This window comes from Argopecten irradians, chromosome 4 (assembly GCF_041381155.1).
Source record: "Argopecten irradians isolate NY chromosome 4, Ai_NY, whole genome shotgun sequence".
NCBI classification, from domain to species: Eukaryota; Metazoa; Mollusca; class Bivalvia; order Pectinida; family Pectinidae; genus Argopecten; species Argopecten irradians.
In genome coordinates this window covers 20,734,244-20,749,950 of record NC_091137.1, presented here as the reverse complement: position 1 = coordinate 20,749,950, position 15,707 = coordinate 20,734,244, and the positions used below count along the sequence as shown (strand labels likewise).

The 15,707-nt window shown below is 34.5% G+C and overlaps 1 protein-coding gene across 1 annotated transcript; it reads left to right on the top strand.

Moving 5' to 3' along the window:
* Positions 1-591: 591 nt before the first annotated feature.
* On the top strand, positions 592-14,553 carry LOC138320908 (protein zer-1 homolog). Its single transcript, XM_069264211.1, has 16 exons — positions 592-1,416; positions 2,174-2,371; positions 2,877-2,991; positions 4,020-4,163; positions 4,405-4,463; positions 5,032-5,094; positions 5,485-5,539; positions 5,785-5,838; positions 6,100-6,261; positions 6,709-6,799; positions 9,251-9,321; positions 9,432-9,479; positions 9,928-9,995; positions 10,206-10,394; positions 10,987-11,084; positions 11,229-14,553. Exons 1-16 carry the CDS (start codon positions 641-643, stop codon positions 11,438-11,440), a joined length of 2,403 nt encoding a protein of 800 aa, XP_069120312.1. The 5' UTR covers positions 592-640; the 3' UTR covers positions 11,441-14,553.
* The last annotated feature ends 1,154 nt before the right edge of the window (positions 14,554-15,707 follow it).

The window sequence follows — 15,707 nt, the reverse complement described above, 5'->3', positions numbered from 1 at the left end:
ATCTAAGAGAACATTAAAATTTGTACATATATTGGGGAAAACCCCCAGTTCTAATGGAAATGAGATCAGTCGGTTTTACTGTGAAATGCCAGAAAAGCCCATGGTGGTGACATGTGAGTGAAATGTTCAAACTCGCTCACTGTCCGCCATTACACACTGTGGTCGAACTTCTTGTATACCGAACCCTGTCCCTTGCTCGTAGAGTAATGCAGCTTTTGTCTAAAACTGCTCAGATTGCTTTGACAGTAGTGTGTTTACCCTTATTAGGTGAATTGTCTTGCCTAAAATATCATTTTATAACCTTCTCAGTGGTTATGCAGTTCATTTGTTTAACGTGCGTTATTTTGGCTCGGGTATGGGTACAGCGTCCATATTGTACATGCTTAATCGTATTGATCAACGATTTGATATTTCAGTGATATTAAATAAAATACTTAACAATGTCGTGGAATTGGTCAATGTTTTACGTTATATGTTTCATAAGAAATATAGAACAATACATTTATGCTATATTTTGCTTCTTGGTTATGTGAAAGACTTAGTCTGAGTGAATTGTCTCTTTAAATTAATAGATTTTGGTAGAATAATTTTGATTTTTGTTTCCAGTGATTGGGGCCAAGTGTGTCCTGCCTAAGCAAGCATGACTAATGCTTGGCCTAGTAACAGACCAGACACATTGGAGAACATATGTCTGGGAGTCTGTGCCCAGAACCAAGAAACTTTTTGTGTCGAAGATCCAGATGGGAAATTATCAGTGAGACCCGGAGCTGATATTTTACCTGGTGTGGTGGATCGACTGGTAACAGCTCTTCAGAAGGATGATGTATTGGACTTAAAATGGATCAGTTTATTCAGGGACACTTCACTGACCAGACTCACGCGAATTGACCTGTCAAGATGTGTGCTAGGCGAAACAGAAATGGACATTGTCACTGACCATCCACTCCAAGAGTTGATTCTCACCGATACAGTTTTGTCAAAAAACACTGTAGAGTGTATAAACAAACTCTCTCGGACTTTGAGGATTCTGAAATATGAGAATAACCCTCAAGAGTCAATGACAGATTTAACTTTTACTGGGCTTATTGCAGACATGCTTGAAAACCCACAGATCAACAATGTAGGAGAAAAACAATTTGGAAAAGATTTTTTCATTAATACTCCAAACCTACGAATCCTGTCCCTACGTGACTGTTTTTTTAAGGAATCTCATCAGAGTTGTAATCTACAGATACTACTAAACCCCCTGAACAGACTGACCCACCTGGATCTCTCGCGGTGCCTCCTAGATATTGTACAACTACAAAGTTTACAAAATCTTCACAACCTCATGTGGCTTAATCTAAGTCAAATTATGCTCATGCCAGATGAATTGGAGCAAGTTTTAGAACATGTCTGTAAATGTAAAAATCTGAGGTGAGAAAACTTTTTTTTTTTCGCTTATTAAGTTTGAGTCTTTTTTTACAGTGTCATGAGGTCTGAATCTCAATATCAATATCCTATTAGAGTCTTTGTCTAATAACTAATGATCATAGTGAATATTGCCAGGTGGAAACTGAGTTTTGACTTTGATATATATACAAAATGGTATGGATATGTGTTATTTTATGTAAGCATTATTTATATTTTGTATACCATGATATGTTTGGACACTTATTAGCTCACCTGGTACAAAGGTCCAAGCTAAACCTACATGTATATGACATACTGATATCTGTTGTCCGTTTTTCTGTCCATGCTTCAGTCATTTTGGCAAAATCAACTTCTTTTTCATAACTGCTGGTCAGGATTTAATCAAATGTGATTGGCATGTATCCTTATGAGGTGGGGATTCAAAATTGTACAGATGTTTAGACTGACCCCTCTGGGGTTTATTTTAAAGGGGGGCAATGTGGCTATTCTTAAAAAACCACCTGATCTGAAACTACATAATTAAGCAATGGATAATTGGATATCACTCATTAGATACTAAATATTTTCCCTTTGTAATGTTTAAATAATAAAACAGGATTAGTTTAAAAGACACATTGATAAATATGCATTATAGTATATATAGACACTTAGATATACTTGATAATCCCATGTTTTGTTTTAGACATCCAGGTTTGTTGTATTCAGACACAAGACAGTAAGATGTTTGGACATGTTTAAATATTCCTTTTGTTCTGTTTAGACATTTAGATATATCCTGTGATGCCATGGAACACCATGGTGTGTTACATTATGACAATGGAGAGAAATGCCTTAAAAAACTGATGAGTTGTCTCCCCTACCTAACCTCTCTGGACCTATCTGGTACTGACCTTCCCAAGATTCCTCAAGAGACAGTTTCACACAAACTGGAGCCAACATCAAAGGGTCAGCAAACAAGGTAAGTGTAGGTTCTGATATAATAATCATTGTTGCCATGACATCATTGTGAAACAGATTAATTGTCAACAATACTGCTATGGCACATACTGTCCATAGGCATGATCATTGATTTTGACTATTCTGATGATGGTGTATAGTTCTATAAAAACATCTTTTTACATGTATTTTTATCAAAAATGTGGTAAAAGTTTTCAGTCTCTCTATGCATCATAGAACTCAGCTTATATCAAGAGATCTTCTATATTATTGATTCAATTTCTGACAAAGTTGCCATTGGTAGGGATGATTGGACTCTAAACTGTGCCTTTTGTTTGCTGTTTTAGGGCATTATATATGTAATATAATCACAAGAACTTTTTTATTTTTGCTTTATAATGCTTTTTTTGGCGGAGTGCTACAGAAGGGTGACAGAGATGATATTCGCAGGATGTGATGACAATCGCAGGATGTAACAGAATTCCTAAAATTAGTTAGTAGTGTACGTTTGTATGTATTTTTCCTAGGGTTGCTGAAAAGAAATGTTGTATAGCAGGACTTGACGGACGTATTTTTGAGTTTCTTGGTCTGTTGCACTGCAGAGGGGATCCGTGTAATGAAGAAAACCTTCCAGCAAAACAGGTAAACTTAAAACAAATGTTTCCTAAAATAAAGAATCAAGGATGATTGATAGACCTTAGTTATTTTATAATATAACCTTTTATCTAAAAGTCAAACATATGCTAATAACATTAAACAGGTAACTTCAAATCAATGTATCCTTTCAGAAAAACAGGTAAACTTAAAACAATAGTTGTGTTCAGCTGTATGGTTCAGTGAGGTTGCACTATAACGTCTGTTGTGACTAATGAGGATGTCGTAATGGATGTCCTCAGCTTTTGTGATATCACACATTGAAAATGATATATCCTAAGAAAATATGTTATCACTATTGAATACAGAAGTAAATCAAACAATTGTAAATACTATGTATTTGTTATGACATCTGAGCGGCCATATTGTAAATACTATGTATTTGTTATGACAGGTGAGCGGCCATATTGTAAATACTATGTATTTGTTATGACAGGTGAGCGGCCATATTGTAAATACTATGTATTTGTGGTGACAGGTGAGCGGTCATATTGTAAATACTATGTATTTGTTATGACATATTGTAAATATATATGTAGCAGGTGATGTATTTGTTATGACATCTGAGTGGCATATTGTAAAATATATATATTGTTATGACAGGTGAGTGGCCATATTGTAAATACTATGTATTTGTTATGACAGGTGAGTGGTCATATTGTAAATACTATGTATTTGTTATGACAGGTGAGCAGCCATATTGTAAATACTATGTATTTGTTTATATCAGGTGAGCGGCCCATATTGTAAATACTGTGTAATTGTTTGACAGGTGAGGCCATATTGTAATTATTGTTTTGACAGGTGAGCGGCCATATTGTAAATACTATGTATTTGTGGTGACAGGTGAGTGGCCATATTGTAAATACTATGTATTTGTTATGACAGGTGAGCGGCCATATTGTAAATACTATATATTTGTGTTGACAGGGAGAGCGGCCATATTGTAAATACTATGTATTTTTTGATGACGGGTGAGCGGCCATATTGTAAATACTATGTATTTTTTATGACAGGTGAGCGGCCATGCTACAGAGGAGCAGGTCCTGATCTCTATACAGCGTTACTATGACAGGGACAACGCTCTTACATCGTCACTCAACTCTCTCTTCAAAATCTTTCGTTATTCAGAGGTCAAAAATCACTGTGCTGCCTTGGAGGTAAGAATCTTACTTTTAACTTAATATTAACTTTTAACTTGATATTAACTTTTAACTTAATCTTTATATTAACTTTTAATATTACTTTAAACTCATGTTTCTTTTCATAATGGTTTTAGATTAAGTCATACATCACTGTTGTTCCATTGTTACAAATGTTTTCCCTTGAAGAGTGAGGCCAAGATTCATATTATTACCATGGAAGGAAAATAGTTAAATCAACTTTTTTTTCCTGTTTTAGGCAATTCTTCTTGGAATGAGGGAAAACCAATGTGACAAACAAGTCCAAATTTCCGGCAGGTGTGTATTTTTAATAAATTGTGCATTTTTTATTTGTTACAACGTGAAAACAACATGGTCAACATGTTGCCATCATGGAATGTAAGAATTTTAAGTTTGTGACTGTTGTATCTGAAAAATTACTTGCAATATTTTTCTTGAATTTCATATGCAGTTCTCGTTCCTCCCTAAATGTCAGCTGTTAAAGTCTGACGAATTATTGAAGAGATCTTCCTCCAGTTTCATGTGTAGATTTCCCAAGATCCCTTTGTTTTTGTCATAAACATCTACATAATGTATTTCAATGATGAATTTTATATTAATCATTGATTTTTGCGATAGAAAATTGACGGATCGCCGGTGGTTAATCAAACCGCCCAGGTACCGCACGCAACTTTGCAATTTGGATTGTTTATGCTATTGCTCAGACATTGAATAGTTACATGTGCCTTTGTGACCAGGATTAATGATTTTTTACTGGCTGGTGATTGGTCAATAGTTGAAGTCAACATCAACATTCAAGTTCTATACAACCATTAATCTATATAAGCCAGATTTAATGTAATTATTCATCCTTTCATTGTTCCAGTGCTTCCTTGTTTTACATTGTGAAGGGACCACATAAGGAAAATATCACTTATCTACAAAAAAGGTAATTTACATTGCAAATTTACAAAATAAAACTCAAATCTATTTTTCCTTGTCCTATTCTTGACTAAAATGTTATAAAATAACTGTAATCTATCTCCGCTTTAATCTATTACTTATCTACAAAAAAGGTAATTTACATTGCAAATTAACAAAATTAAACTCAAATGTATGTTTCCTTGTCCTATTCTTTACTAAAATATTTTGAAATAAGTGTATTTTATCTCCATTTTAATCTATTTGTTGCTTTGCATATTTTTTTTAGGTAAATTTAATATTTTTTTCTACTTATATACACAAAATCCAGTTCAAGAAGCAATCATTGATATTTTCTACATGAAGGAAATTAAATGTATGAGTTGCCATATATATCATATTCCTGGGTATTTTACAGGCGTCTTATCACCTGTTTGTTGGATGCGATGGAGAGACAACATGATGATATGACGGTAACTAAGATAAAATCACTTCTTTATTCCACTGTATGCCTGTTGTCTATTCTCACACTTTCTCAAAAACTGCTGATCAGATAATTTCCTTCAGAGTTCTCACTCAACTGATAGATTTCTTAGACTAATGCTTTAAATAAAAGAACCTGAATTTATTATTAAATCATATATGGCAAATCCCAATATGTGAAATCCAACAAGCTGATGTATGTAATTGGATGGTAATTTTGGTTTTTGTTCTTCAGATGCTGAGAAATGGCTGTCTGACGATATGCAATCTAGCCATTCCTCAGGATGTGGTAAGGTTTTAAACCACTTCTGCTGATAATTATCACTTCTTTTGTTACTAAAGATTAGCATAATGAATGAACAAAATACCATTGTTTGAAGCATTTCCAATACTTCCCAATACTTGTCATATCCAAGTAACAGTTTGGTTGGTACGGTCATAATGAAGGCCAGTTTATTTGACCAGATATTGAATTTAAAAAATTAAGGTTTTTAAAGCTTAAAACACTTTTCAAGTGTTTGAGAAATACTTCATTGTCTTTTTTACACAGCTGTTCTGCTACAAACGTCTTGTGAAAGTCCTCATTGATCTGCTCAAAATCCCAGACCAGGAAGAGTTTATCCAAAGGATCAGTATTTATCTCCTCAACTGTTTGGCGTGCCAAGTGGATGGAGATGAGAAACGGACTGTCGGCACTCTTGGGGCAGTAGAGGTAAGGCAATAACTAGTTGTTCAATTAGAATAGATTATTGGGGGATAAAAATGGTTCATACAAGAACTTGAACTAGGGGTCTCTTGCTTTCATGACAATCATTTACCATGATAGGTCAATTGAAAAGTCCTACCAACTGTAGATAGTAAACGAGAAATTTCCACTTACCTGAACAAAGAAGTAAGCCTTCGCTTTTATATCAAGTCTTTTATAACATTTTTAGACCTAAAGGCATCCACACCTAAGGTGTTGTAGCTGTAATAGATTTAATAGACTTTTATTGGGATTGTTGATAAGGCTACCAAATAAAAAGTCATGACTTTGTAAAAAATAATTTTGGATGGTTTTAATAAGTGACTTCATATAAATCTCATTTAGTGAAAAGATGCTCTGCTAAATAAATGTGATAATGTTCAGTTTTACTAACTTGTTGAACATTTTCACTAGGTGATGCTTGATTTGATCCGTAACAAGTGGGAAAGTAATACCTGTGATGAGGTGTTGGAGGTCGCATGGAGCACTCTCTGGAATGTCACAGGTAAGTCTTAAAATTAATATTTCTCTGGAATGTCACAGGTAAGTCTTAAAATAAATATTTCTCTGGAATGACACACGTAAGTCTTAAAATTAATATTTCTCTGGAATGTCACAGGTAAGTCTAAAATTAATATTTCTCTGGAATGTTACAGGTAAGTTTTAAAATTAATATTTCTCTGGAATGTCACAGGTAAGTCTTAAAATAAATATTTCTCTGGAATGTCACAGGTAAGTCTTCAAATAAATATTTCTCTGGAATTAAGTTTTAAAATTAATATTTCTCTGGAATGCCTAAGTCTTAAAATCAATATTTCTCTGGAATGTCACTGTAAGTCTTAAAAAAAATATTTCTCTGGAATGCCACAGGTTAGTCTTAAAACATTCTCAGATAAATATAAAAAAAAGATTTCTCTAAATTGTCATAGTTTTAGAAAGTCTTAAAATATCCCTGAAACGTCACAAGTCAACATGAAAATATCTCTAGAATTTCATTGGAATACAAAGAAAAATAAATCTCCTCGAAATGTCACAGTTAAGTAAATATTTCTCCAAAATGTCACAGTCAGGTAAGTCTAAATATCTCTCTGGGATGGCACAGTTAAATCTAAATATCTCTCTTGAGTGGCACAGTTAAGTCTAGACATCTCTCTGTAATGTCACAGTTAAGTCTAGATATCTCTCTGGAATGTCCCAGTTGAGTCTAAATATCACTCTTGAATGTCACAGTTAAGTAAATATTTCTCCAAAATGTCACAGTTAGGTAAGTCTAAATATCTCTCTGGGATGGCACAGTTAAGTCTAAATATCTGTCTTGAGTGGCACAGTTAAGTCTAGACATCTCTCTGTAATGTCACAGTTAAGTCTAGATATCTCTCTGGAATGTCCCAGTTGAGTCTAAATATCACACTTGAATGGCACAGTTAAGTCTAAGGGCTTTGCCAGCAAAACATATCTGGTAGGGGTGAAGGTACTTTGAAATTGGGAGACTCACGGATAGAAGCGTATTTCAATGTTGTTGGAACCCCCCCACCCCATCAATTTTTTTGTGAACGTGACCATGGCATAGAAGCGATTTTATTTTTTATTTTGCTCCAACATCTTTTTGGATTTACATATTTTGATTTCTAGCATCACTGAAGAGTCCCAGGACAAAATTGCACTGTATATGGTGCAGTGAACTATTTTTTGATGTGCTGCATTTATTACTAAAAGGTACAATCCTCGTAGAACCAGTGGAGATTCTACTAAAGATACCAAAGTGCTTCACAAGCGCAATGCAAGAGTAGACATCTGGACATTCACACTTAAGCTTGTGAATTGCTACTTTTTCCTCGACTTATTACACTGTACCAGTGAATTTAAATAAAGATCTGTTGATGACAACAGTATTTTGCCCAAACTAATCCAATGTTTCTCTGTACCATTGACAAGTTTGAATGAATATAATATGTTTTAGATAGATGTTCTCTCATTTTTATATCAAAACACCCAGAAAATAAAATAATTGATTTTTATTGAAAATGAACAACACATTAATATTGTCAGAAATTAAAAATTTTCTCAACAGTTATTTTTGTAGTCAGGATGACTGACAGCAACATTATAAAACAAAAATTTTGCATTTTATATCAAAAAGTGCCTCAGATAAACCCCCCACAGAAGAGATTTTATTGAATGTCACCTTGGCACAGAAGTGATTTTATTTTGAACCCACCATGGCACATACTATTTTTTAAAGTGCCTTCCCTTGGTGCCATATATGTTTTGCTGGAACAGCCCTAATCTCTCTGGGATGGCACTGTTAAGTCTAGATATCTCTCTGGAAGGTACAGTTAAGTCTAGATATCTCTCTGGGATGGCACAGTTAAGTCTAGATATCTCTCTGGAATGGCACAGTTAAGTCTAGATATCTCTCTGGATGGCACAGTTAAGTCTAGATATCTCTCTGGAATGGTACAGTTAAGTCTAGATATCTCTCTGGGATGCACAGTTAAGTCTAGATATCTCTCTGGAATGGCACAGTTAAGTCTAGATATCTCTTTGGAATGGCACAGTTAAGTCTAGATATCTCTCTGGGATGGCACAGTTAAGTCTAGATATCTCTCTGGAATGGCACAGTTAAGTCTAGATATCTCTCTGGGATGGCACAGTTAAGTCTAGATATCTCTTTGGAATGGCACAGTGAAGTCTAAATATCTCTCTGGAATGTCACTGTTAAGTCTAAATATCACTCTTGAAAGTCAAAGTTACATGTATTGGCTTCTGTTGTGTAGATCAGTGTCAGATATGAGAAATATATCAGCTTAACTATATTTTAAGAATGTTTTACTATGCATGCAGAAAATATGTATGATGCAGGTTGTCTTGTTTTACTTGTTTGCTGTACATGTTAAATTGATCATTATCATAATTATTAGTTAGCAAGTTTCAAAATGTTGTCTATAAATTGTAGATGAAACAGCTGCCAACTGTGAGAAGTTCATGAACAATGGCGGTATGGATCTATTTAAGGATTGTCTACAGGTGAGAGTATCCACATGTACCTGATACCTAAAAGTTTATATTCAAATCGATTCCAGTTGTAGTTTTGGTCAAGATATTAGATTTGAAGTATTTTGTTTTCTCAATTTCAGAGATTTGTGGACAAACCTGAATTACTCAGGAACATGATGGGCCTAATGGTATGTACCAACAAAGTAATTGAAGACTCCCCTCGCCCCAGGATCATGAAACAGAAAGATTTTGCTTAGCCAATCAAAAATCATTATAGCATTATCTGTAATTGGCTAAGTCTAAACTTAAGACCGTTTTAGACTTAGGCCATTTCATGATTTTGGAGGTCTCTAGTCGCTGTGTATTTATCCATCCCTAGTATTTAACCATTGATCTATAAAAGGTTGATATATTTCATCCTAGATTCTTTATGGTAACATTGTGAACAGTTGTCCACTGGGACTGCATCTTAACCTCTGACCTACAGCAAGCATTTAAAATTTAAATCACAAAAAAAAATTGTTACAAATAATATAGCTGAAATTCCTACACATTTGTATTGCTCAATTATCTGCACCGGGGTAAAACAGTGAGTGAAAGTCCTACACCTATTTATTTCTCATTGAACTTTTACAGGGTAATATAGCAGAAGTGAAATTCCTACGTCCAAAGTTGATGGATCCAGAATACATTACCATGTTCAGGTAATTCTTCATTTTGCAAACCATTTTAATGTTCGATTGAGACTGTTCAGGAATTGATCTATTCCATTGACATATGCCTTGGCTTAGTTAAGCTGGTCCAGCCAGAGGCAAGACTCTTTGCCGACCAGCAAACAACAAAACCTTATACTTATAAAAAATAAAAATTTGTGCATATCAGAGACTCATCAATGCTGTGTTATATTCTTGCAGTAATTTATTGGACTCCAAAAGTGATGGGATAGAGGTTAGTTACAATGCAGCAGGGATCTTTTCTCACCTCATGTCTGATGGCCCTGATGCTTGGACGATCAGCTGTCCTGCTCGGGATGAAGTTATTGACAGATTGACCAACGCCATAGAGAGGTGGCCAATCAACTGCAGCCGAAATATCAATTACAGGTACTGGTCCAGTGCAGCCTGTTGTCTGTCAGATCTATTTATAGAACTCCTAGATATGAAGATAGGGAAAGCAATTACTGTAAATTAATGTACACATTTTGTCAACTTGTTTTTCAATGACAACATTCTGGTTAACAGTGAGCGCTCTACACTCTATACTGTCTTTCTATACTGTTTTAAAGGCAGTTATAGTGCCTGTGTACCAAATCATATTTGTTGTACATTCTCTTGTAAATCAGTTCAGTATAGAAAAAGTTTGCGGTAAACTGGCAAGAGGTTGTCAACTTGACCTTTAATTCACAACTTGTTTGGGATATTTCTAGGACCTTTGTAATGCTATTGAGTCTAGCATAAATATTTAATCTCTACAGGAATAAAGAGGCTCTGACAGGATCATATCTTCATGTAATTAGGTCATTAGACATATGGAAAGATTCCTGGATATTTTTTTAAAACATAAAAAGTGTAAAAGTTTAACTAGTGATCATCTGACATTTTGCTTTAGCTTGCACATTTTTCTCATTGAAAAAGGAAGTTTTTGTGAGTAAGTCACCTACTCCCTCATTCTAGGTTTATATTTTGACTATTTTAGGTCGTTCATGCCGATCTTTAAGCTACTCAGAGCATTTGACACAACAGCAGCTCAACACTGGTCAGTTTGGGCTCTGGCCAATCTCACCCTAGTCTACCGTAAGTACTGGTCAATCTTACTCTGTTTTACCATAAGTACTAGCTATATTACTACCTGTTTTATTTTATGCCTAACGAATACTAAGAATTTTTCTACATGATTAAGTGCACTTTAAAACTGCAACATCTTTTGTTGACCTGTAGCGGGGAAATACTGCAGTTTATTGAAGAAGGAAGGAGGTGTTGATTTATTGGAACAAGTGATTCAGGATCCCCGTCCAACAAACGCAGTGCGAGCTTTGGCCAAACAGGTTCTGTCACAAGTACACAATGAGGCAGAAGTCATGGACAATAGCTGTGAGCAGGAGGAGGTGGAAGAGGATAGTCAAGACGAAAGCGATGTTGAGATGGAGTGATGACTTGTTAAATGAACTCCATAACTTTCTTCAGACATTATCATCAATGTTGTCATCATCATCATCATCCTCATCACCATAATCATCTTCGTCATCCTCATCATTGTCATCAACATTGTAACTGTCACTGTTATCACTATATTATATATTAGTCATTATCATATAATTTTATTTATGAACATTAAGGTTTGATATTGTCTACAATCATGTGTTGTAGTTTTGTTTCTGACGTGATGGCATCAGTTTTAAGAGTGATCACCCTTTTTAACTATTTTAAAATTTGTTCAGTGCTTTAACTTTGATTTTGTTCTAAGAAAGTATGCTATGACCAGATCTTGCGGAAAAAATCATACATCTTCACTTTGACGTTGGATTTTCAGTAGGCTTGTGATAGTAAATATATGCTGTATTTTATATCTGATGGTTCAGATCACCCAGAGATTTGTGAAAGTGTTTGTAGCAGGTCTTGTAAAACAATAGGATAAGTTTCCTTCAACGCCAACACCAGACTTGAGCATGCCTAATCATCATTTATAATGTAGGAAAGGCTGTGTGTGCTATTTTATACAAATGCAAAATTCTTTATGACTGGCAAAGTGCGGAATAAATCCAACATAATATATTAAAGAATCCCTTCATCAATTAAGTCAAATTTATCTATTTTACAATTTTGTTTATGCCCACACCATGATGAGGGAAGAATATATATTATTATATTTATTACCAATGTAACCTGTTTTGATGTATGAAGGATTTGGGGCATTTATAAAAATTGTCTCACAGACAGACATTTTTTATTTTTATTCCCCCACAACGAAGTTAAGGGAGGGGGTGTATACTGAGTCGGGTTGTCCGTCCGTCTGTCTGTAGACACAACTTTGTCTAGCGAACTCCTTCTAAACCACCAGACAGATTTTGATAAAGTTGGTATACAGAACCCTGATATAAAGGGGAGTTGAGTAAACTATACAGGGTTCTACAACATCCCCTAATGTAGTTATTACTAGATTTGTGCAGCGGGGGTATGAGTCGTCTACTCTAGTGACAGTTCTAGTTTTTTTGTTTTGTTTTTTTGTATTGTTGATTAATCATCCTAGAGTCACTCCTCATGGTTTGATTTTGTGTGGGGATGTATATATTTAAGATGTACTGAACATATCAATATTCTGACGACATTTTACCAAGTAATTGTTGGAGCCTTTACTTACCTTACTTAGGTGGTCTGGTGATACAGTAGTCAAACCATTCGACTTCACAGGTGGTGTGGTGATATAGTGGTCAAACCATTCGACTTCACTTAGCCACCCAGGTTAAATCCTTGGAACAGACATTAAAAGGTCAGGGGTTACCTAGCTGCCTAATCATCTGGGTTTTCTCTGGGCATTCTGGTTTCCTCCCACACTAACACCCCTTTCACGCTCACATTCTGGCCTCAGCCTATTGAAAGTTATTTTAACAAAATGATTGATAAAACTAATTTTACTCAAATTAATCACATTAATTACTTTAAACCACACTATTTATATTTAATGTAAAAACAAAATAACTTTTAATGATGCCCACCTGGTTCTATGTTCTCTTCCATTGTGTGGTGTTTATTTGATAAACTTAATTATTATATTACATAGAAATTATCTCCTGTTTAAAACAAATGATGATGCCACAGTGCTGTTGATCTTTAGGTGTCTGATTGAGTAAATGTTCAAGGCTATATTAACACACCATATGTTTGCTGCAAGCCTGTGGCATCTATTGATTTGGTAGTCATGGTTACCTTTAATTTGTATTTTGTTCTATATACTTGTTTCAATTCAGTGTGACCTATTTAGTGGTTGCTAGGTAATGAATATTATTGTACATTAGCAGAATGACAGCATGTAAATATAGATAATATATATATTATTTGTAGTGTAGTGAGTGTACATATTATTTAAATCTCAACATAAATACTTTGTTAACAAAAATACCAAAACAGGTATTGCATATTATATCAACATGGCATTACAATATACAGTTTAACTGGAATAACACCTTGAATTGGGTTGTACCTAACCAAATATTTTACAACAGGTTTAAGCACCATATGCATATTTTTATTACAAATTTTGATTGCTCAAAACCCAGCCTTTCACTGAGTCATGATTCATTTGGGATTGTTGAAAATTCATCTTCTATAATTCATCAAAAATCTGCCTTTTTTGTAGTGAATTCCCTCATGTAGTATATTACACCCAAGTCAATGGTCATATGACCTAACTCTATTTGCCCTCTTCTACATCTAGAATATAACTTCTGTTCACTCGATTTGTAGCTATTCTGCTTCTGGAAGCTCTTCTGCTAATATGCTGGAAGATCTTCTGAGAAGACTTCTCTTCTTCAAAGAGCACAAATCGAGTTGAGCTCTGGTTTCAGATGGAGGTAAATGTCCTTTAAAAAAAAAAAACAAAAAAAAATAGCATTTACTTTAAATCTATTGGTTGAAAAGTCTTTATGAGGCTATTTTAAGCCATGTACCTTATTTACCTTATATTTATGTGCTTTTTCTTTTCAATTTGATGTATCTATCCAATTAAGACAAACTCAAATCAAAACTTCTAATCAAGACTCATTTGTTATTCAAGATCCCATATTTTTCATGGCTCATTTACATTCTTATTGTGCTTTTAATTGTCATAACAAAGTTTGATTGTAATAAGCCTGCATCACAGGTTTCAAGTCTCCAAGGACAAATGAAAATCGAGCTAAACTTGTGAAAAGATGGATGACCCTATGTCACGGTCTCCCTCCCTTTATATTATCTTCGGTTCACTACCCTTTACTATGTACTGTATATAAATTTGAGACTATAAATCACACGCCAAAGACAGTTGCTTTACAGTATTACATTATGTAGGTGTGTAAAACACTGTGACTGATACATCACTGACCAAGGATGAGGGTTTGTCCCTCATTTTTGGGTGCCGTTAATGGTTTTCATAAAGAATACAGCAAATAACAGTTAAGTAGTGATGACAGTGTAAATAACAACTTACTGTGTATAAGGTAGTCGCTTATATAAGTCACAATGTTGTGTAATAGGAGAAAATATATCAAAATATTTCTAAAGCTGAAAAGTGGTTGGGTTTTTTTTCTTTGCGAACTTTATTAATCACCGTTTTTTAAGGTCAACTTGACAGTTGAAGGGAGATATTCAACTGCTGTTTGGGACATGTAATCGTACAGCAAGGGACTCAAAATGAGTGGCACCAGTCAGATCCTAAAATAATCAGCACCTACCTGTGGAAAGTCTCATTTAAAAAAAGTCCATTATAAGTGCCTTTTGAAAAGTACTTGTAACAAGCCTAATTGTCAAAATCAAAGTTGGCTACCTGTCAGCTATTGTTTTTCCTTGGATCGAAAATGGAATATACAAGGTACACAACTTCAAATTTTAGGAAGAAATACATATAACTTAACTTAGTTTAACTTAGTTTATTCTGAACGCAGACACGGTATGTGCCTTATATTCAGATCGTAGTGCATACTCATTTATACAAATGACATAATAAAGTTTCTCTTCTGTTTCTTACGGTCAAATTTACTTGTGTTCTATGACCATCAATATCTTTATATAAATGAGGGCTACTAGGACTTTTTACTTTTTTTTTCCCAAAGTCATTGTTTTACATTTGTCTGGGTGGAACTTCAACAGCCATTTATCTGACCAATATTGAAGATTGTCTAGGTCTTAGTTGGAGATTTCCTTTCACCCTGGTGTCCTTGTACACTTATGTATCATCAGAAAACAGTAGCGCATTGGAATCAACAATATTTAATGTAAGTCATTTATATACAAAACAAATAACAACAGTCCAAGTACACTGCCTTGTGGTATCCTGCTAGTGTCTGGCTTCAATTTAGATGTGTAACCATTTACAGTAACTTGCTGTCTTCTATTAAACAGAGTCTTCTATCCATCTTACTAAATCAATTGAAAACCCATATGATTTCAATTTGCTTTCAATGTGGAAAAGTGTCAAAAGCCTTCATGAAGTCAAGATATATTACCTCAATACCTTCATCAATTATTTTTGTCCATTCATCCATGATTTTCAGGAGCTGGAGTTCTGTGGACCTGCCTTTAACAAATCAAAATTACTGTCTGCTTAAAAGATTGTTCTTCATGAGATGATCCATCACGCGATTTCATATAAAACCTGTCATTTGTTATCTCCCCCTCGAATGAAAGGAAACATTTAAGCTTCTTTCATATGTTATAGTTCAGACC

Bases quoted from the DNA above. Each gene is read 5' to 3' on its own strand.
- LOC138320908 (XM_069264211.1), top strand. From the start codon at position 641: ATGACTAATGCTTGGCCTAGTAACAGACCAGACACATTGGAGAACATA. The intron at 4,164-4,404 runs GTAAGAATCTTA...TTCCTGTTTTAG, and splicing joins ATCACTGTGCTGCCTTGGAG to GCAATTCTTCTTGGAATGAG. The intron at 5,540-5,784 runs GTAACTAAGATA...TTTGTTCTTCAG, and splicing joins GACAACATGATGATATGACG to ATGCTGAGAAATGGCTGTCT.